Source organism: Papio anubis, chromosome 5, assembly GCF_008728515.1.
Source record: "Papio anubis isolate 15944 chromosome 5, Panubis1.0, whole genome shotgun sequence".
NCBI classification, from domain to species: domain Eukaryota; kingdom Metazoa; phylum Chordata; class Mammalia; order Primates; family Cercopithecidae; genus Papio; species Papio anubis.
In genome coordinates, this window is record NC_044980.1 from 146,322,870 (window position 1) to 146,346,937 (window position 24,068).

Sequence of the window (24,068 nt, forward strand, 5' to 3'; positions counted from 1 at the left end):
TAATAAATATAATATACAAAAAAGAAACACTGACAGAATGGCTAAGAGCTTGGGCTTTAGAGGCAGAGAGACCAGGATTTTAAGTCTCTGCTTTAGTCTTTACTAGGCACATGACCTTGAACAAATTATTTAGCCTCTCTGAACGTCATTACATCATCTCTAAAAGGGTGATAAAAACTCTTTTGCCTCCCAGGATCGTTGTCAGGATTGAATAAGACAATGCCTGTTACCCCACTGCTTGTAGTAAGGGATTCAGAAAAGTAGCACCTGGCATGTAGTGGACATTCAGCCCACATTTGTTTGCTTGTTTGCAGTTTTAAACTCCCTTCTATAGGCCACAGGGATTTTATATCAGCATTGCATTTGGGCGAGTCAGGCTGTGTAAGCCTGTGGAATGGATAAATCAGCAAAGAGAAATAACAGAGTACCTTAAAATCCAAGAGCAAATGATGTGCTTTAGTTTTCAGATCCCGGGGCTGTTTTTAAACTTACTTCCAACGGCCAAATCCTTTCTTAGAATGTGGGCTTAAACATCCTTTGTTTATGGGGGATCTGCCTTTCGGAAAATCAATTCCTCACATCTGTGGCTTCAAGCTTTTTGCTCAATCAGCCTCCTAACAAAGTAATTTCTCTGATTTTCAAGGGTGACCTAGTTGTACTGGTTTCAGTGAGCATTACATGGCCTTACCTGATTGTGTATAATAAAAAGGAACTGTTTTTTCCAGATTTGGGGCCTCAGAGAAACTCTCCTGATCTTCAGGCCTATTTCCTGTTCACCCATGTGCCAATACACCATCTAGGTACCTGGATACAATTTGACATCCCACTGAAATGTGTGTGTTCTAAGCATCCATTCATCATAAAGTTTAGGGGCTTCAGATACCAGGATGGGTACTTGCTGTACTAAAACGGGATCCTTAGGAAATCCCACTCAGGGATACCACTTCACTATAGGGTACTGATTCAGGGTCTCTATCTGAATAAAATATCTTGTCAAAATCCAGTCACAAACTCTGATAAATGACTGCCCAGTGGAGAAGTTTAGGGAAAATTTTCTTACATTTTTCATCGGGGAACTGGTATTGATGATTTAACCATCTTTTCCCATCACCATTGTTCCTATAGCAATTTTTAGACTGGGTGAAGGCACCTACTTCTCATTTCAATTTGATTTGAGTGGCCCTGCCCTGCCCCAAGTTTGTTATCCCCACTTCTGACCCTGTGTATAACTAGAATGAAAAGACTGGGCAGGAAACAAGACTAAAGGGACACAAAGTCCTGCTGATATCAAAAGTAATCTTCTAAAGTCCCAAAGAATTTATAGCTTCCCATTCCATATGCTTTTTGGTAATTTTGCTTTAAATCCTTGTTACCCAGTTTTGACCATACTGAATCATGTTATAGCATCAGATATAGATGTAGCATCTCAGATATAGCCTCAACCCCACCACTTCTCTCCATTTCTACTGCTGAGCCCGGAGCCCAGGCCACCTTCCACACACCATGCAGTAGCCTCTTTACCAGTCACGAGTCCTGCTATGTTCTTATCCCTCTACAAGGCTACTTTTCCACCACAAGAGCTAGGACAATAATTTTCAAATATATATCAGGTTATATGGCTCCATTCCTTAAAACTTTTACCTCTTTCTGTTGCCAGTAAATATAGAGCATGGCCCTCACAGCACTCAATGCTTCTTCCCTGTGGCATGAGCTCTCGCTCCTCTTTCTCTAGCTCATTTCTCTGCAGTTACACTGGTATCTTTGCATTCCTTGAGCACAACCTCACACTTGCCTCAAGTCACTTGCATACACTATTCCTTTACCCGGCATTTTCCATCACTATAGTTTCATGTACTGTGTGCCTCCTTGTCATTCAGGTCTCAGTCCAAGTGAAGCCACCTTGGAAAGGACATCCTTGACCAAGCATTTTTAAAGTCACTCTCGCCCAGCACACAGTCACAGTTTCCTTTTTATTTGTACTTTTCATGGTGCTTATTCCTTCTGATATATTTTTGTTGGTTGATTGATCTAGATTGAGGTTGGCAAACTTCTGCCTACTGGCCAAATTCATCCCAACACCTATTTTTGTACCGCCCATGAGCTAATGGTTACATTTACATTTTTAAATGGTTGTAATAAATCAAAAGAAGACTATTCTGTGACATGTAAAAATTATGAGAGATTAAAATTTCAGTGTCCATAAAGTTTTTCTGGAATATAACTATGCTCATTGGTTTATATATGTTCTATATCTGCCTCTGCGTGACAACAACAGAGATAAGTAGTGTCAACACAGACTGTATGATCCACAAAACCAAAGATATCTACTTTCTGGCCCTTTAGGATAAAGTCTGTCAACCCCTGGTCTGGATATGTATTCTCTTCTTACTCCTGTGCCTCCTAAATGTTCTAAAATGCCAGCTCTCTAAAAGCAAGGACCATATTTGTATTTTTATTATATTCACAGTGCCTAGAATATACTGACACAGAATAAGCACATATAAATAAAAGGTTGTTTATTATATGACGGGGCAGCTTATCAAATGTATCTGGGCAATCAGAGAGCACACTACGCTAGCCCATGCTTCAAAAGATCTGCCAATAAGCAAGGGGGAAAAATGCCTGCAAATTTAATAAAATAACACCTCAAACAGAACTCAGATAAAGTTACATATAAACTTATTTACTTCGAATCTTTTAAGTGTGTTAATTTAGATAATCCTAGGTGCTGTAACAGATACACTCTGAAATCTCAGCTGTTTAATGCAAAAGACGCTTTCGTTGTTGTTGTTGTTCACTCGGTGACCACTTTTTTGGCTGAGGGTTCTGGCTAAGACTCAGGCTCATGGCCCCTCCACTGTCTACTTGGGTCTTTCTGGATTTCAACATCCAGCTAACAGATAGGAATGAAAGAAAATGGTAACTCTGCTGGAGATTTTTGGGGCATCAGCCTAGAAGAGATGCACATCACTTCTGTTGTATTCCATTGGCCAGAACCCGGTTACTTGCTCAACCAGAGGTAAAACAAGCTGGGAAATGTCATTGCTGGCTAGGTAGCCACTTTCCACCAACATCTCTACACCATGGAAGGAAAATAAGAATGCTTGGGAGTCAGCTAATTATCTTGACCACAATAGACAACTTAGTCTTTAAAAATTGATTCTAAAGGATCTTATTTTTTGAGGTGAGGGGCTGTGGTTTCAGAGGCAGCCTGGAGATACCAATTTCTGAATTTGATTTGATGACTGTGCAATGTAGATCAATTGAATTTTCAGTTCTATGATCATCTCCTTTTAAGACTTTATCTACTTAAAAAATCTGATCTATCATCTAGATTCATTTTTACATTCAAAGAATCTTTAGAGGTAGATGGAAAACAAGGAGATCAAAAATTATAACTGGCCCCAGGAGAAGCCCTCTCACTGTCAGAATTGTTTAAATCCTCTCCTGACTGGTGGGCCCCAATCTTTACCAACTACTAACTGATTTACTTTTAGATAGAATCAAAGTTCCTGCATATCCTCAGTAGAGAATCAAAGTGCTGTATGATAATCCAACCATTTCCCAAAGAAAGGAAAATGTGCTCTTATCTCCAAAGTGCAATGTCTCTTCAAAAATCTTTGCCAGCTTTCTTTTCATCAAACTGTGGAACCAGATTTCTGAGTCTACTAGCTTACACGAGGCATAGGCATGAGGCTGAGCATCACTCAGCCCACTGACCCTGGCAATATTATGTTTTATCTCCCTACAAAAGAGTTAGAAATAAAATAGTTTGTTTACAACTTCTAACTATTCTACTAGCTTTTGATATGAAAGTACCTAGCATATAAGCCAAGTTATACAATACTGTTTTAGAGATCCCAATTTAACAGTAGTGCTATAATTAATAAGTAGTGCTAGCTTTGAAGGACCACTATCCTTAAAATTTAAAATATCTTTCTAAGCCATATACATCTGGCTTACACAGATTCATCTTGCTTTTTTTTCTTATCTTGTATGAAAACCTTGGGATTTTACATCAGTGTTTTATAATTTTTGAACCACTTACCCTGAACATTCTATATGTAAAGAAGGGTTATATTGTCAAGTGAATTTCAAGATGCTGTATAATGCATGCTTCTTTCGCAGATAATGTTCAATAGCAAATTGAAAACAGAAATGTCTTGTAGTATAGAAACCTGTTAACCTTCAACTAGGCATTACCCTAATGAATATCATTTTTTAGCTTACTGACAATATGAACCGTGCACTATGCTAATTGTTTTACATGCTTTAACTAATGTAGTTCTCACAGCAGCCCATGAGGCAGGTACTATTGTTATATCGACTCTACAGATCAGGGACTGAGGACTACAGAGGTCAGGTAACTTGCTCAAGCTGACAGTTGGTAATTAGGAAAGCCTAGCTTTTAAACCAGGTCTGGCCTGAGGCCAGACAGCAATATCTTCACCACTGGGCTCCCTCCTTTTTAAAATAATACATCTTAACACTCAGTGGCTGTTAGAGGAATTAGTTGCATGTCAAAGGAAGCAACTTCCTTTCTACTGATGGTTGTGCAGTTTGAGTAGGAATATTTAAACCTGTGGACTAATTGTGAAGAAGGAAGAAGAAAGAGAGGAAGGAAAGAAGGAAGGACAGAATGGAGGAAGGGAGAAAGGATGGATGAGAGGGAAGAAAATGAACAAGAAGGAGGAGAAAGGGAAAAGAAAACAAACAGACAAACAAAAACCTTAGCACCATCTATAGGGGGATAAATCATATTTGACAGATATTTTCCCAGGTTTGTATTGATTTTATTAAATAATCTTACCTTTGAGGTCCACGAGACCTGGATTCTATGTCCTGCCACTAATCTACTATATAACCTATTATTTTGTTAGATAATTTAATCTCCCTAAGCCTAAGTTTTCCCATCTGTAAAGCAGAGAAAAGCCTGCCTGCACTATTTGCATAGTGTAAAGATGTTATAAAAGTACTGTGGATATTTAAAAAACAAAACAATACCCAAAAAAGCAGAAAACCTTACATCATAATATACTACAAGAGTGCTTTTAAACATCTATTATTCAGCCAGAAGGCTCCTTGTAAAAGGCAACTCTCGAGGGGAATCCCAATAGGTGAAATAGATAAAAAGCAGAGCTGACCATTGGAGCAAGGATGAGGAAGCCAGAGCTCCCTCCTCTTCACTGCCCCTCACCACCTTCCATGAGTGGTGAAGGGCCCCACAAGTCTCTTAGGGTTCCCTAGAACACGGTCCTTGCAAAAGTGAGGGAACTGAGACTGTCTTGAGCAAATCTCTGGGCCTCTGCTTCTCCCTGTGAAAAAGGAAAAAGTTGGACAAAATAATTCTTCAGTCGCCTTCCAGTTCTGATATTCTAGAAACATGGGTTTCTGGTTCTTCTGTCATTAGAGAGCAATGTCTCCTTCCACACTGACTAACAGCATCCCTCACGGGGAACATCATACACATGCCTGCACTGAGGGTAAACCTCCACGTGGTATCCTCAGAGACATGCTCCCCGTCAGACCTCTGAACTATCTCAGCATCGATAGGGTGCACCGTGTGCATGCTGGGTCACTGCTGTCTAGATGCATTCATTCTCTCTACAAACATTTCCTGAGCTGCTTCTCTGGGAAAAAGATGTGCTGGACTAAGACAGGAACCCTGGAACAAGTATATTTATTTCAGTCTTGTCCATGAGAAGCTCATAGCACCATGGAGAGATGGGGACAGACACACAAACAGCTAGACCCAGGGCTCTAATGGGAATGTACACAAGGCACTTAGGGTTGTTTGGTAGCTCACTGGCATGTGGGGGGCACGGCCCTGGAGTTGGTCTCCCTGGCTCAGATCCTGGCTCCACAGCTACACCGTGGCCTTGGGAAATTTATTTCACTTTCCACATCTCACTTTCTGCATACTTAAAATTGAAAAGATAATTAACTACCCACTTTGCAGGTTTTGTGAGGATGAAAGGAGTTAAAGCATAAAAAGCACTTTAAAAAGTCCCTGAAATGCAAGCATTCAATAAATGATAACTAATATGATTTCAAGTCCAGAGCCCAGTTCCTTCTTAGGAAGAACAGCATAGTGGCTAAACGCAGCCTCTGCAGAGTGATTGTCAGGGTTCTAGGACAAGCTCAACCACTTTGCAGCTGCTTCACCTTGGGCAAATTAACATACTCCCACAAGCCAGGCAAAATGGCATGAAAACTGTTGAACACTTAGCCTCTCACATAGCAAGAGCATCATCAGTGCTGGCAATTATTGTTGTTAATGGCTGCAAGATTACAGGAAAAACTATTTCCAACTGAAGGAACTGGGAAGGACATCAAGGTGAAGATGACATTTCAGCTGACCATTTGGCAAGCGCCTCAGTTTTTGTGAGTCTACGCTGAGTTCTGGCTGTTGATAGACCTGTTCATCCTTCTGCGTTGCACTTCTAGTTCTCTTTCCTTTTTTCCTTTGTATCTAGAGCCAGTAAAATGATCACAAAACAAAGCACAATTGTCTAAAGCAAATAGAGTTTAGAGACAGAGATAAAGAGAGACAAGTATAGGAGGCATAGCTTTAGGGTGTGTGGGTGTGTGTGGGTGTGTGTATTAGTCATGTCATTCTGCTGTTTCCAAACCTTCAATGACCCCCTGTTGGCTAGAGGTGTAGTCTACACTGCTTAGCCTGGCCTTCAAAACCATCTGCTACCTATACCCAGATACCTACTGCCCTTTTGAGCTAACTCCATCTTCCACCCAGGACCCACAGAACTTAAACATCTGGTCAGATTCCTGTCTTCATATCTTGGCTCATATTCTCCCTAACCTGAAAGGTTTTGGTCCAGACCATTCATCTCTCATGATCGTAAGCCCTGATTCCTCCTGTTGCATTTTTCCCTGCATAAGATCCCACACTTGGCTTTTGCTTCTCTGAACTCCTTAGGCCCACTCACTTGTCACTTCTGCGGTCATGTCATGTCTTCCCATGGTAGACCAGAGGCGTTCTCAGAGTGAGGCCTATCTCTCAGACTTCTTTGCATCTCATCAACCCTGCCTCACCACAGGCAACATTAATGTTTTAGCTCAGAGCCTTACACACAATAGCAATTCAATTAATGTTTGTTGAAAGACCTTGGAAAATGAATTAGTATAAATAACCTACTCAAATTTGAAAAATCAATATTGTCAACCATAATTTTTAGGCACTCCTCTATACTATTATAATAGTCTATACTTGGAGACAGAAGAAATTTTTAAAAATAAAGGATAAACAACCATCCTAGGAAGTTAAATCTAGATGGAAAAATACTGTTAACCTAAAAATAAAGTAAAATAATGTAATGTTTAAATTATATGATTCCAACTATAGTTCAGAATGAGCTCACTGAAGGGCAGGATTAGTAGACATGGGGGAAAGAGGGGTTTGGCCCTGTGAACAACTGCAGGGAATTAAATCCCATGGTCCTGGCTTGCATTGTACAAAGCAGTATGGCTGTGTAAACAGTTAAGCCCTTATCCCTCGGAGGGGGCAATTTCCAAACTGAACCAATTATTTTGGGGATTTTCCCTGGGGGCAAAATTGGGGGCACCTGTGCTTCTTATTGTTTCTGTTTACCAATAAATAATAAAAGCATTGTGCTTCTTATTGTTTCTGTTTACCAATATTTTAGAGCTCAGTGTGTCCAATTCTTCATGAGCTCCTTACTTTCCTGTCTCTAGTATTGACTAGATGATCCAGAGCAGGCCAGTTCAGAGGAGGCTGGCCTACCTGACATCTCCACCTTCTTCTCATTAACAGATCGGTTACTGGAATGAAGATGATAAGTTTGTCCCTGCAGCCACCGACGCCCAAGCTGGGGGCGATAATTCAAGTGTTCAGAACAGAACATACATCGTCACAACAATCCTAGTGAGTACTCAGTCCTTCATCAAGGTTACCTGGGATTCAAGCTAGGCCAGCACAGGGTTTTTCCACCAGGACTGTAAGCTAGCCTTTCTTCTTGCCAAACTGTGTAATAGATAAAAGCAGCAAGTTGAAAAGGGAATGCCCTGAAAGTGAGAGGCTCTGAGTTTTCATTTTGTATCTCATAGTTTCACTCTCTCATCCTTTGCACCATTGGGTAAGTTACTTACCTTCTCTTGAGCCAGCTTTCCCATATTTAAAAACATGAGGGTGACACTAAATTGTTCTGGTTTTCATCCATCCTCCCTCAATAGAAGCCCTTTTCAAAGAAAGTCCAATACATAAAGTAGTTATAAGTGAAGATGCTGTAATTTTTGGTGACTGGTCATGAGAAACCTGGAGTCTGTTTAGGGTCTATTTCCCCTTCAAGATGACCCCAGAGGTATTTCTGAAAAATAGAAAATCTCATGGAACATAATTTGAAAAGCTGTATGCCATATCTCAGTGATGAAACATTCTTATTTTAACAAAGTTTACTTCCTTAACCCTAGAAGCTTGTAATGGGCTAAGGAGTGAAGACATTTAGGAAGTCGATTGAGGGGCTAGAGAGCCTTCCCCAGTGTTAACCAAACGTGATATTATGCCATGACAAAGTCCTCCCTACCCATAGGTGAACCCATAACCCACATTCTCCTATCTCCCCATTTCTCTTCTAGGAAGATCCTTATGTGATGCTCAAGAAGAACGCCAATCAGTTTGAGGGCAATGACCGTTACGAGGGCTACTGTGTAGAGCTGGCGGCAGAGATTGCCAAGCACGTGGGCTACTCCTACCGTCTGGAGATCGTCAGTGATGGAAAATACGGAGCCCGAGACCCTGACACGAAGGCCTGGAATGGCATGGTGGGAGAGCTGGTCTATGGAGTAAGTTCACCGCATGGCAGGAAATTAGAGGGCGGAGGCAGAGGGTTTGACAGGAAATCATTTGGTGGTTGGGTGGCCCTGCCCACAGATGTCTATGAAACCCTGTAATTGAGTGTTGTTGCTGCTGAACAGATGAGTCACCCAAAATCCAATTTCTTAAGACACTCTTTGTTCAGGTTACCGGTCCCAGCTCCCTCAATCCCACTCAGAGTCTTGTGACTTCAGTTTATTGTTGTCCAACACAGGGGACAGCATAGCTCCAAGATCAATTTTCTTGAGGCAGACTGCTGAGTTGCCTACAAAAAGTCACTTGTGGCTCTCTCAGTATCAGTTTATTCTCTGGTATTAAATGCATCTGGATCCAACCTAACTTTCTAGTCACTTGCCTCTCTAGTTTCCTGCCCTCTCATGAAATTTCCAATTCAGTCAAATTGTCCCTCACTTACTCTGTTCCCTAGAGTGCTCCCTTCCATTCTCCATCCCTAAGATCCCACTCCTTCAAAACCCTGTATCAAATAGTACTTTTTTCAGGGTGTTGTTTCTTTCTTCTCATAATAGGTATGAATGTCCCTTTTAATTGTTCTCGCCTTCCCCTATAGAATTTAGTTGCTGAGTTTTTTTAATGGCTTACTCTGCCTTATATAATGGTTATCTGTGTAACAGGGGTAGATCTATTTTATCTTTATAATGCTCATCACACTTGAAATAACTCCATGCACAATTGCTACAAAGTCTTCAAAAAATTACAGCAGTTTTGAAAAGCTGCTGAATGCCCCACACTGTTTTAAGCATTTAGGGAATTATTGAGAAGCAAAAGATTTGATCTTTTGCTTAACACTTTATGAGGTAGAAAAGACCCCATCTTTTAACATTTTATGGGGTAGAAAAGACAATGTGAGAAAATAGTAAAAGGTAGTATAGAATAAGCAGTCTACATTGTGTGGCTCAGCTAAGGGCTAACTAGAGTTTGTCTAGCCCTCAGTGGGGATGTGAAACTTGAAAAATGACCATATTTAAACAGACAGAGAGACCAGGCAATGCGGCTCATGCCTGTAATCCCAGCACTTTGAGAGGCCAAGGCAGGCGGATCACCTGAGGTCAGGAGTTTGAGACTAGCTTGGCAAACATGGTGAAACCCCATCTCTACTAAAAATACAAAAATTAGCTGGGTGTGGTGGCAGGCGCCTGTAATCCCAGCTACTTGGGAGGCTGAGGTAGGAGATTCACTCGAACCCAGGAGGCAGAGGTTGCAGTGAGCCAAGACCATGCCATTGCACTCCAGCCTGGGCAACAAGAGCAAAACTCTGTCTCAAAAATAATAATAATAAACAAACGAGAGAAAAGAAGCCCAGGAATTTTAAAAATATAAACAATAGGATGGTGGTGGAAATAAGTAAGGTGTTAGAGGAGAATGAGAAAATGCATGGCTTTTGTTGAGGACTTGGGTTGAAGAGCAGTCAGGGATACATTTGAGTAAAAAATAACAAGAGGAAGAGTGTGGATGATTCAGTAGGCATTGGGAGATCACAAAGGTATTTGAGTAGAGAGACAACAAAAGGCAATGGAAGAGGCCTCCAGCTGCCTTGTGCAGGGAAGGGACCACCACGGCTTCACTCACAGAAACTAAAGCATATGGCAAGCCCCAGGTCAATGTTAAGTGCTCATAAGGACAAGCAGCCACTGAGGAGGATGATAAATCTTCTTGTTTCATATCAGGGCAAGAGGAGCCATGATGGCCATGAGAGACATACAAAGGGAATTCAAAGAAGAAAAAGATGGAATAAAGGAAATCTTCCTCAGGGAGGTGGCTTTCGAGATGACATGTGAAGGTGGTTATTGAGTTGGGGAATGGGATGTGCTTCTCCCCTTTCTTATTCCCTTTACCGCCTCTCACTTTGGGAAGCTCCATGGACAAAAGGTAGAGAACTGGATGGTACATGCTGCATCTAGAGGCTGGTTTCCATGGGAACTCCCAACAAGCTCTTAAGGTCATCCCCATGGCAACTGCTGTGCACTTTTCACCTTCTCTAGCATTTATCTTCACCTTCACCTCATGTAATGTGGTTTGCTTGGTTAAAAGTCTGCAGTGTGGGCAGAACAATGCCAGGATCACCCCCAGTAGCCAACACAGCCGGTGGTGAGTCACTGGCACAGCAGGGCTCAGGCCAGCTGGAGTTACCTGTGGGTGCCTCAGCAGCCAGCCCTGCCCCAGTAGCCTCCTCTTTATCAGGCCTGTTCCTCTGCCAAGTAAAAAATGTGTTCTGGCTGGGTGTGGTGGCTCACGCCTGTAATCCCAGCACTTTGGGAGGCCGCAAGGTCAGGTGGGAGGATCAGAAGGTCAGGAGATCAAGACCATCCTGGCTAACACAATGAAACCCCGTCTCTACTAAAAATACAAAAAATTAGCTGGACATGGTGGCAGGTGTCTGTAGTCCCAGCTACTCAGGAGGCTGAGGCAGGAGAATGGCGTGAACCTGGGAGGCAGAGCTTGCAGTGAGCCGAGATCGCGCCACTGCACTCCAGCCTGGGTGACAAAGCAAGACTCTGTCTCAAAAGAGAAAAAAAAAAAAAACTGTGTTCTGAAGACTCTGTGATGGCCCCAATCAGATGTTCAGCCCTTCTTTTTAGTTTGGCTTTCCTTTTCTGTTCCCTTGGGGAAGAACTGAGTGATTTGGAGAAGCATCTCTCAACCACCAACCACCAGAGATCAGGAAAAATTCATCTGAAGGCCTCCAAATTTATTCTTTCTGTGGCTTTCTAAATAACTAAGTCAATCAGGGTCTCTCTTATCTTCCTTTTGCTCCCTCTTGTTCTCGTCAACAATGATAGTAGTCACATTTCATCATGTGGCGTGTGCCAGGTGCTATGCTGAATACTTGACTCACATTCTTTCATTTACTCTGCATATCGGCTCCATGAGGTGGGTAAGATTACTGTTTACATTTTATAGATGAGGACACTGAGGCCCTCTATGTTAGATAATTTGGCAAAGGAAACACAGCGAGTGAAAGCAGAGTCAGAACATGCAGCTCTGGCTTTTGTACTCCACACTGGGACATACTGCCTCTGTAGAAATCACACCATCCAAATGCTAGGTGGTAAAGCCAATATTAACTGAGAGAACAGCAAATGTCTGCATTTGCAGATGCCATATGCTGTAAATGAAGTTTCTGCTCCTCACATGGTATATCTTGGTGCCTCCTTCACAGCTGTCTTTCCTGTCTGTCCTTTGTCTTGGTGAAGCAGAGAGTGAGCTTTGCAGACAGACACCTGGATTTGAGTTCCAACTCTGCCAACTTGCTGGCCACATGACTTCTCTGGGGCCACCCCTGTGAAACAAGGAGCATGAATTCTTCACCACAGGCTGTGATGGGGAATATTCATCTATGCAGTGCCTGGCTCAGAGCAGATCTCCATTTCTGATAGTTTTATTCACTTTATGCTTTTTTCTACCACATGAAAACTGTATGCTGTTTTCCCAGGATAGTTTCCAGACATCACATATTTTGTTTTGGGATCTGCTAGGTCAGTGATTCTAGAGGTGTGGTCTCTGGACCAACAGCATTAGCATCACCTGGGAACCTATTAGAAATGCAGATTCTCACATCTCACCCCAGGCCCACTGAATCTAGAAACTCTGGCGTGTGTGTCTTTAAAAGCCCTCCTGGTGACTCTACTGTACTCTCAAGTTTGAGAACCATTGTCGCAAGATGTCAGTTTAAGAAAGTAATTTTAAGTGCTCACCCTTCACAGTACTCTCATGTATTTGGAATTATCTTGACCCTCACAAAACAAGACTGTGAAATTGGTAAAACAAGAATTATTATGCCTGTTTTTAAAATGAGGAAATTGGCATCCAAAAAGACAACTGTTTCATTTGAGGCAACAGAATCAGCGAGTTGTAGAGAAGAGCAGCCCGGTCTGAAATCCACTGTGACCTCCACTACCCAGCGAAGCTCCAGTGAGAACCTCAGTTATTGGTGGTGGAAATCAACTTCTGAGGCCTCTCAGTTGATATTAACCAAGCTAAAATACTACTGCTTTGCACAAACAACCTTCCCTCCCTAGATATGAGTTTCTTATCTGTAAAATGAAGTAGTTGAACTTACCATCTCCCAGTATGTGTTTATCCTGCATACATGGGTACCTCTTGATACTTAGGAAGATGAATGACCCATGACCAAATAGTTCTGGAAATGCCACATTCTACTTACCCCTCTTGGAAATTCTCAGTGCGTTGTGGTCATGTAAACGTTCTGGGAAGTCCTGCCCCAAACATGTTTATTTTTATGTTATTTTCATGTTATTAACCATCCTTCCAGAAATAATGTTCTATTGAACACATTTTTGAACTACAAAATGAACTAAGCTTTAGGACAGTATGGAACAGGACGAGTGTGGCGGCTCACACCTGTAATCCCAGCACTTTGGGAGGCCGAGGTGGGCAGATCACTTGAGGCCAGGAGTTTGAGACCAGCCTGGCCAACATGGCGAAACCTCTACTAAAAATACAAAAAAGTTAACTGGGCATCATGGCACATTCCTGTAATCCCAACTACTCAGGAGGCTGAGGCATGGGCATTGCTTGAACCCAGGAGATAGAGGTTGCAGAGCCAAGATCACACCACTGCACTCCAGCCTGGGCATCAAGGCAAGACCCTGTCCCAAAAAAAAAGGCAATATAGATCAATGATTTCCAGTCTATGAACTCTTATTAAATCACATTAGGAAGCATCCAACAAATCCTTGCAATATCATTTACCCCTTTCAGAGCTGGTCTTCATCCACCTCCCTTCTGGATAAGCTGTGGTCAATTCCTCCAAGTCATTTCCATTAGTTTTCTCCCTCATTCTTTTTCTGTTGGTTTACAAACAAAAATAAATACCTTCTCCCTTACAGTGTCTTGTGTTTGTAAAAATTATCAAGATTTATGCAGTAGGTATTGGAGGAAAAAACAGAATTACTGTGAAATTTACATCCGACTTCAAGTTGATTAATGGCAAGTTTCTTTCTACAAGTGAGAACTTAATTCATCCTGAAGCCAGGATTTCTATTCCACTTAAAGCACCTTCTCAATAATCCCAGACAATGAAAGTAACCAGAGGAAATCTCTAAGCAACAGCCAGCTGGTGAGTGGGTAGGGCCCTGATCTGCACAGCATCTGTCACCAGCTTCACATCTGGACTGTTGTACAGCATAAGAGAAAGACATTTGCCTTGAACAGACCTGCATAGCATGTCTCTCGTCTCAGAAATGAATGCCATGGCATCTGTCCTTGGAAATCCTCTTAGGTTTCCAGGATCTCTTGATCTCAGGCCAACAGCAGCAGTGGATTTCTATTGAGTAGATGCCAGTGCTTCTGCCATTGGAGAGAGGTAGGAAAGACAGGAGAGCAAGGCATGGTTGGTGATTCCATGTGCTGGGTGCCTAAGGATGAACATTTCTTTTTGTTTGTTTGTTTGTTTTAGTTTTTTTGTTTTGTTTTGTTTTGTTTTTTTACAAAAGAAAAGGTTTAATTGGACTTATAGTTCTACATGGCTTGCAATCATGGTGAAAGGCAAGGAAGAGCAAGTCACATCTTACGTGGATGGCAGCAGGCAAAGAGAGAGCTTGTGCAGGAAAATTCTCCCTTATAATAAACATCAGATCTCGTGAGACTTACTATCATGAGAACAGCTTGGGAAAGACCTGCCCCAACGATTCAATTACCTCCCACTGGGTCCCTCACACATGATATGGGACACAGCAAACCATATCATTCTGCTCCTGGCCCCTCCCAAATCTCATGTCCTCACATTTCAAAACCTATCATACCTTCCCAACAGCCCCCCAAAGGCTTAACTCATTTCAACATTAATTCAAAAGTCCACAGTCCAAAGTCTCATCTAAGACAAGGCAAGTCGCCTCCACCTATGAGCCTGTAAAATCAAAAGCAAGTTAGTTGGCCAGGCACAGTGGTTCACACCTACAATCCCAGCACTTTGGGAGGCCAAGGTGACCGCATCACTTTAGGTCAGGAGTCCAAGACCAGCCTGGCCAACATGGTGAAACCTCATCTCTGCTAAAAATACAGAAATTATCCAGGCATGGTGGTGCAAGCCTGTGGTCCCAGTTACTCGGAGGCTGAGGCAGGAGAATTGCTTGAACCCGGGAGGTAGAAGTTGCAGTGAGCCATGATGGTGCCACTGCACTCCAGTCTGGGCAACAGAGTGAGACTCTGTCTAAAAATAATAATAAGTAAATAAATAAAATAAAATCTGAAAAAAAAGCAAGTTAGTTACTTTCTAGATACAATGGGGGTACAGGCATTGGATAGATACAGCCATTCTAAATGGGAGACATTGGACAAAACAAAGGGGCTACAGGCCCCATGCCAGTCTGAAATCCAATGGGACAGTCAAATCTTAAAGCTCAAAAATGATCTCCTTTGACTCCACATTTCACATCCAGGTCACGCTGATGCAAGGGGTGGGTTCCCATGGTCTTGGGCAGCTATGCCCCTGTGGCTTTGCAGGGTACAGCCTCCCTCCTGGCTGCTTTCCTAGGCTAGTGTTGAGTGTCTGTGGCTTTTCCAGGCTCACAGTGCAAGTTGTCAGTGGATCTACCATTCTGGGGTCTGGAGTGTAGTGGCCCTCTTCTCACAGCTCCACTAAGGAGGTGCCCAAGTAGGGACACTGTGTGGGGGCTTCAACCCCACATTTCTCTTCTGCACTGCTCTAGCAGAGGTTCTCCATGAGCCCCCACCCCTGCAGTAGACTTTTGCCTGGGCATCCAGGCGTTTCCATACATCTTCTGAGATCTAGGCAGAGGTTATCAAACCACAGTTCATGACTTCTGTGTGCCCACAGGCTCAATGCCTCATGGAAGCTGCCAAGGCTTGGGGCTACCACCTTCTGAAGCAACAACCCAAGCTGTACCTTGCCACCTTTTAGTCATGGATGGAGTGGCTGGGACACACGGCACCAAGTCCTTAGGCTGCACACAGCACAGGGTCCCTGGGCCTGGCCCACAAAACAATTTTCTCCTAGGTCTTTGGGCCTGTGATGGGAGGGGCTGCTGTGAAGACCTCTGACATGCTCTGGAGACATTTTCCCCATTGTGTTGGGGATTAACATTCGGCTCCTCATTACTTATGCAAATTTATTCAGCCGCTTCAATTTCTCCTTAGAAAATGGGTTTTTCTTTTCTATCACATTGTCAGGCTGCAAATTTTCCAAACTTTTACGCTCAGCTTCCCTTATAAAACTTTAACAGCCTTTAACAGCTGCCTTTAACAGCACCCAAGTTACCTCTTGAATGCTTTACTGCTTAGAAATTTCTTCCACCAGAATCCTAAATCATCTCTCTGAAGTTCAAAGTTCTGCAAATCTCTAGGGAAGGGGCAAAATGCTGCCAGTCTCTTTGCTAAAACATAACAAGTGTCAACTTTGCTCCAGTTCCCAATAAGTTCTTCCTCTCCATCTGAGACCACCTCAGCCTAGACTTTATTGTCCATATTGCTCTCAGCATTTTCGGCAAAGCCATTCAACAAGTCTTTAGGAAGTTCCAAACTTTCCCACATTTTCCTGTCTTCTTCTGAGCCCTCCAAATTGTTCCAGCCTTTGGAGTTTGGATGAATATTTCTTGCAACCTTTTTATGTTTATCTGCATGCTGGATTTGAAATTTAAAAACTGTGTTATATATGTATTTCTTAGACTTCTTCCTGAAGAAGAAAATGACTGCAATACTACTTTACCTTTTCATCACAGGCTATTATTCCCATGGTTCCCTCCTCCTGGAATGCTGTTCCATGCTAGAGCAACCTGTCAAAATCCTACACCTCTTTCAATGCCTACTTTATATGCCACCTCTTCCAAGATGCAGTCCCTTATCTCCGCAGCCAGAATGAATCCCTCCCTGGTCTCTGGTAGTACTCTGTATATCTTGGATAACACATACCCCTTTCACCTTGTAGACTGGAAAATTGTTTGTGTGTTTCTATGTCTCCTACTAATTTGTAATTTCCTGAGGGTGAGGACCATAGTCTACCTACAACTTTCAGTCTGGAGATTGCACATAGTAAGTGTTCAATAAATGTCTATTTAGTTAAATTTGCCTTTAGTCAGGACTATCTTGGTTGCAGGAAAAAGAAACCCAATTCAAACTGGCTTAGGCAAACTGAAGCATTGGCTCATGTTCTTGGATTCCTCTGTGTCAATACAGAGGGATGTATTGACACAGGTTCCTAGGGAATCCAGGGTAAGCCCTGAATTTACAGTGGCCCAAATTATGACATCAGAGGTCATCCTCTAAATCTCTTAGGACTAGTTCTCAGTAAACCCATTTGAATCCTATGTCATCTCTGAATGGATGATTCTGGCCAGGGGAGTGGGGTACATGGATTGACTGGGACCTGGGTCACCTGCTTCCCCATGTAGCCAGAGGGATCAGCCTCATTCCAACCTGTAGGACCGAGAGTGGGGCAAGAATGGTTCCCCTGCCAGAGAAAGTAAGGGGAGCTGCTGAGCAAGCAAAAACAGCAGATATCACAACAGCTTCCTTCTTGTAGTATGAGGAAGATGTCCCTAACATTCAGAACTGTCAAATAATTAGAAAATCTCTTGTAAGATATTGAACTGACCATCCACTCATCAAAAATATTTTATAGAGTAGGAGGGGTTGGACTTCAAAGATTCTTTCCCACTCTCATATCCTTTAAGACACAAAAGAATAGTCACAATGAGAAGACAAACGAGAGAATGAAAAGGGCTGCTGAGCTCACCTGCATTTTTTTTTTTTTTTTCAGAGAGCAGATGTGGCTGTGGCTCCCTTAACTATCACTTTGGTCCGGGAAGAAGTTATAGATTTCTCCAAACCATTTATGAGTTTGGGGATCTCCATCATGATTAAAAAACCACAGAAATCCAAGCCGGGCGTCTTCTCCTTCCTTGATCCTTTGGCTTATGAGATTTGGATGTGCATTGTTTTTGCCTACATTGGAGTGAGTGTCGTCCTCTTCCTGGTCAGCCGCTTCAGTCCCTATGAATGGCACAGTGAAGAGTTTGAGGAAGGACGGGACCAGACAACCAGTGACCAGTCCAATGAGTTTGGGATATTCAACAGTTTGTGGTTCTCTCTGGGAGCCTTCATGCAGCAAGGATGTGACATTTCTCCCAGGTCAGTCAACTCTTCTCAATCCCTTTGCCTAATGCTATGGTTTTGTTTTTGTTTGTTTGTTTGTTTGTTTGTTTTTGTTGGTTTGTTTTTTTAAAAAAATACTGGAAAGTAATGAGATGAATTATGTCAGACTCCACTGTATTCGGTTTTTCAACTATTCTTTACAGTCAACTGTCCATTGTATGCTGTGGATTATCTGGATCATCCTGTGGCTGGGCCATCTCTGTCTGCTGTATGGTTGATGTGCTCTGTCAAGGTTAATAGGCATAATTATGACTGATGCATTGTAGCTGAAAGGTACAGAGGAAAGAAGGAAGCAATGTGTGGTACAACTAACACTTATGAAGCACCTACCAAATGCCAAGCAAGGTTCTGAGTCCCGTGCATGCCTTATCTCATTAAGTCGTTACACGAACATAAGGTGGTACTCCCATCATGTCTCTTTTTACAAATGAGGAACCACAGAAATGTTGACTATCTTGCCAGTGTTACATAGTTAGTAGGCAAGTGAGCTGAGATTCAGAACGCTGTCCTTTACTACTTCTGCATGGTGGGAAGAGCACTGGACTATGAGTAAGTTCTAGCACTGGTTCTAGCACGTGGGCCCTTTATGTGACCCTCGGAAAGTCACCTCACCCTAGTAGATGTTGGCGTCTTCATCTTCACGAGAAAAACGTTCTTCTTTTCTTTGGTTCTGAGTAAGACTCTGGAAATAATCTAGTTCCAGTGATGATGTAAATTTGTTTCTTGTGATTAAAAAATGGAATTTCAGGCCAGGCGTGGTGGCTCATGCCTGTAATCCCAGCACTTTGGGAAGCCGAGGCAGGTGGATCACTTGAGATCAGGAGTTTGAGACTAGCCTGGCCAACATGGTGAAATCCTGTCTCTACTAAAAATACAAAATATAAAAATAAAAATAAAAATAAAATTAGCCAGGTGTGGTGGCAAGTGCCTGTAATCCCAGCTACTTCAGGAGATTGAGGTGAGAGGATCACCTGAACCCAGGAGGCAGAGGTTGCAGTAAGCCAAGATCGTGCCACTGTACTCCAGCCTGGGTGACAGAGTGAGACTCCGTCTTAAAAAAAAAAAGAAAGAAAGAAAAAGAAAATGGAATTTCTCAGTGGTGCCTCAGATATCGCATTGAAAGCACTCAGGTAACCAAATCAGTGGGATTTTAGCCCCCAGTATGGAATCAGAATAGCTCCATTTTTGTCTGTTTTATATATTGGACTTGTGAACACAATTTATTTTGGAAAAAAAAGTTACTGAAGCTAAGAAAAGAGAAAGGGTGGACAGGAGAGAGTGGGGTAAAAAGTAGGAAAGCTGCCAGTCTAGACCAAGTCCCACATTTACTGACCTCCTGTTCTTTTGACTACATTCTGGATGTGCATGCCACAAGACCCCACCAATTTGCCTGATAAATAAACACTGACTCTATTTCTTTTTACAGTTGCTTAATGTCTATGAACTCTTTTTCCAGTAGGCACTCTCTTAGATTACCAAATTTCAAAAGCCTACAGGGAGTCATGACTCAGAATTTGGCCTCCATGGATAGATCTGGAGGCATAAGTGCATAATACCAAGGTCTCACAGACACGTCCTGGAGGCATCTTTACCACCCATCTACGTTTTGCATTTCAGTGTCAATGAGGACCAATATCCCTAAGCGGCAATGGAGTAAATTCTTTCTAACAAGCTTCCCTCAGGACTTATTTTGCCTGCTGTATAACTTAGAAAGTCTCATCGTTCATTATAATCTTGTTTTTCTTTAAATAAGAAGACAGTGGGGGGTGGGGGGGTGCGTGGGAGAGGAGGTGTGAGACTGGCTGCTTGGCCAATACTGGCAAACACATGGTGAAGAGTAGAGAGAACCAAGCAGGGGAAGGGCTTGCTTAAAAATAAATCAGGCCCGTGGATAAACAGTGGGAAGAAACAATTCCTAACTAGTCAGTATAATGTAGGGCCATCACAACATACAGGTGTCAGAAAAGACCCATGAACTTGTTTTTTCTCCTTTATTTCCTTCATCAGTGAGCATCTCATCTTTTCACAGCCCCTTTATGCTGTGATCTCAGGGTGTGTTTTCTTTCTCCCCACTATTCCTCCAGGGGTTTCAATTTTGTGGTCCATAAACTGAATCTTCTGTCAGACATGTTTTTGTTTAATCTGTACAGAATTTGGCAATGATTGTCCAAAATTGAGTGGTAGCTGTCCTCTTGAACAGGTCCACGCATTCAAGGTTCACCCCAGCCCCAACCTGACCTTCTTTGTTCCTGTGTTATTCAGCTGGTCCCAGAGGGTGTTTGAGTTTGTGACCTCTGGCTGCAAGAGGATTTTCAAGCTATGCTTTCTGGACTTTTGAGGGTTCCAGTAGGGTATCATAGGAGTTGACACGGAGTGAAGAGGAAACTGAACAACATACCCAGCCTCCCTCCTCCCTGATTTTAATAAAACAATTCCACTCTATGCCTCTTTTTCATTAATAAAATGGAAATAACAGTTCCTACCTCAAACGTCATTGGAAAGTTTAAAAGTATGTATAGAACCTGTAACACAGTACCCAGCCTTCACACAGGAAGTGCAACAACTGGATGCTTTTTTTTTTATTATGTTATTGATTTTTTTAATTGGATTTTGTCTAAACTTCACTGGAAGAAACAATGCCACCACGGCTCACACTGATTTGAAAGCCTAATACCTTCTTCTTGATAAGTCCATTAACAAAGCAGAAATAGCCAGTGGTTTACTCCAGAGACCAGCAATATCTGGATTCCTAAGGCTCCTTCTCATAGGAACTGGGAGGAAGGGTTGTTGACTTTGGCTGAAAGGTCGGACAGACACAAGGGTGAACTGCCAGAGTAAGTTAGAACTTTGATCCACTTGAGATGGACTTTTTAATCAAGCCAGCCTTGATAAAAAGGTTAATCCAGAGTTTAGGAGCCTGTAAAATCTCCCTTGAGAGTGAGAATGTATCAAAATGTTTCTTGGAAATATATGTAGAAGGGAAGAGACATGTACTTCATCTTACCTTGACCCAGACAAAAAGACAAGGATGCTAAGACAGTGATCAAAGTTATAGACTAAGCAGACAATGAAAAACATCAATAGAAACTTTTGTTGTCATTGTTGTTTATATATTTCCTGATGAAGTCAGTAAGTTTCATGACCTTCTGATATGCACAGTACTGTGTTAGACACTCTGGGTGCTATAGTAGAAGGGGCTTTTAAAGCTGGCATTCATCCAACATCCTTTCAAATGAGCTTCAATTAACTGATCTTGCTGCTTATTTAAAGAAAATGTCATAAACCCTTACTAATCTAGAATTTGTGGAAATCAATTTCATCTGAATTGCATGTATCTGCACTTAGCCACAAGTAGCTTTAACTCCTTCTAATCTCTTCAAAATTGATGTTAATGTCTAGTAACCAAAAACCAACAAAATGTGGCCAAGTGTAATTGTCTGCAAATAACATCAAAACCTGACCATAGTAATACGGTAAAGATAAAGATAACCCAGTAAAAAGGGTTATCTTTCTCACATGTAAGAAAGTGGTAGCAGGTAGTGGCTTGTGGTGAAATCCAGATTGGCCGTTCTGCAATTATCTTGGCCTTTTCTTCTTGTTCATAAGATGGCGGTTCCCAAATATTGTGTCCATGTTCAAACAGCATGAAGGAAAAAAAGTGTTGCCTTCTATTTCTGTCTTTTTGGATCAGAAGAACAAAAGCTTAACAAAATACTCTCCAACCCACACAGATGTCTGCTTCTTTCTCATTGGTCAGGACAGTGGCCATGATTATTTCTAGTGGCAAGAGAGGCTGAGAAGGCAAGAATTTAGGTTTCCCAGCCTCTAGAGTAGGCAGGGTAGGAATCGATATTGGGGGAATCAACTGACAATATTGGCCACTGTGCCTAAAGTCAATGTTTTCTGCACTGGAATCCAGAATTAGCACAGTCAATGGTGTATGCCAGTGAATGCTAGTGAAATGCTTTAAAGACTCCTCCACCCACCCTTTGAAATGTATATTCAATAAATTGGTTTATATAACCCATTTTAACAGTGAAAGTTAAAAATCACTTCAACTATGATCACAGATTACAATTTTTTTTTAATTAAGTTGATGATGAGAGTAAAAAGGGACCCATGAATTCACTTTTAGGCCTGCTTCTTTCTTGTTCAAAAAAAAAGAAAAAAAAAACTTTTTTAGAACTCAGTCACCCAGGCTGGAGTGTAGTGGTACAATCTCAGCTCACTGCATAACTTGACATCATAGCTTGACTTTCTGGGCTCAAGCTATCCTCCCACCTCAACCTCGTGAGTAGCTGGGACTACAGGCACAAGCCTCCACACCCAGCTAATTTTTGTATTTTTTATATAGATGACGTTTCCCTATGCTGCCCAGGCTGCTCTTGAACTCCTGAACCCAAGTGATCTGCCTACCTCAGCCTCCTGAAGTGCTGGGATTACAGGCATGAGCCACTGTGCCCAGCCCAAAGACCTATTTTTAATAGATAGTTTCGATTTTGAGGAGTACGTTAAAGAAGGAATAAAAATCATCACAGACAAAATTTATCTTTAGCTCCCTCAACTTTCATTTCTGGTCCATTTCCCGTCCATTTCCCTGTATGTGTGGTCAAGGTCATTCATTTATTCAACAGATACTGCTAACTGCTTACAACATGCAGGGCATGGTTCTAGGTGCTGAGGATATGAAGATATATTGATGTTGGAGTGTGGAGGGCAGGAGCCTTTGCTTCAAGGAACTGGCAGTATAGTGATATAAGAGACATTAAACAAACGTTCGTGAATGTGTAAGTTGGGATGTGCTATGAATAAAATGAACCTGCTGTTGCAATAGATAATACAAGAAGTGGAATTAAACAAGTCTTACTTGGAGTGTTCTGAGAAGGTTTCTCTGAGGAGCTGATGGGTGAGAATGAGCTAGACTTGTACAGAGCTAAGAGACATAAATAGCCATGCGCAAAGGCTCTCAGGTGAAAAAGAGTTTAGTGCTCTCGAGGACAGGAGGAGTGACCAGTGTGTCTGGCTTACTGTGAATCGAAAGGACAGGGGTTTGAGATAATATTGGAGGAAGAGGCAGAGGCCCGTGCAGGGCCCTGTGGTCACATTTTAAATGTCATGTTTTATTGTAAATGCAATAGAAGACCATTAGAGGGTTTTAAGCAAGGGAAGGATTGATTTGTATGCTAAAATACCACTCTAGGGAGCTATGAGGAAAATGAATTGGGGCAGAGAAGAGTCCAGAGTGGAAGCAGAGGGACCAAGCAAGAGGCTCTCACAGCCATCGTGGGGAAATTACAGAGATGGAAATTATAATGATGGTCATCGACATGGATTTATGGTTCACTCTGAGACTAGAATTGACAGGACTTGCTGATGTATTGGATCTATGAAGATGAGTGGGGGAAGAATCAAGGGTGAGTCCAAGGGGGAGGAAGCATTTGGAAAACATGGAACTACAGTGCCAGGGTCTATTAGCTCTGGGCAGGATCAATAGGATGCTCTAGTTTACCCACCCCATGTTACACATGAGGAAACTGAGGCCAGAGAGGGGAGGAAAGGCATTTTCTCTAAGATCACCCAGGTGATACCTATGGCTAGTTGGTGCCCAATCCAATGCTACCCTACACTGCAGTCTCAGCCCAAGGCTCCATTGCCTTCGAATGAACTAAGAGTGAGCTTCTTCAGCTTATTGCACCCACGGCCCCACTTCCCCAATGGTTTCTCCACGGCATCAGTATTTTTCTGGGTTCAGGTGACTTTAATAAGAGAATGAGAGGATGTTAGAGGGTGCCAGGGGAATAGAGGAAAATGGGAAATTATGACTTTAGCTTTCAGAATTCTCTCTTTTATTCTTGATCATAAACTGTATTGGAATGTGTAATAATTGTCTCCACCTGGTGGAGATAATTACTCCCGGGAGAAGAAGTCTCAGGAGGGGAAGCGATGGCCCTTTGGAGATCTCCTGGAGCCTGATATCATAACCTCCTCCCTCCAGTAATTTATTTATTTATTTAATTTTTTCCAAGACGGAGTCTTGCTCTGTCGCCTGGAGCTTGAGTGCAATGGC

General features: G+C 42.3%; 1 protein-coding gene across 3 annotated transcripts in view; it reads left to right on the top strand.

The window, feature by feature from the left end:
• Positions 1 to 24,068, top strand: part of GRIA1 (glutamate ionotropic receptor AMPA type subunit 1) — a 321,543-nt gene that overhangs the window by 199,740 nt on the left and 97,735 nt on the right. For all 3 annotated transcript variants that reach the window (XM_031666559.1, XM_021939888.2, XM_031666558.1), the window contains exons 9-11: positions 7,793 to 7,903; positions 8,614 to 8,820; positions 17,607 to 17,977. In XM_031666559.1, the coding sequence (XP_031522419.1) occupies positions 7,793 to 7,903; positions 8,614 to 8,820; positions 17,607 to 17,977 (689 nt within the window). The remainder of the gene's footprint in view (positions 1 to 7,792; positions 7,904 to 8,613; positions 8,821 to 17,606; positions 17,978 to 24,068) is intronic.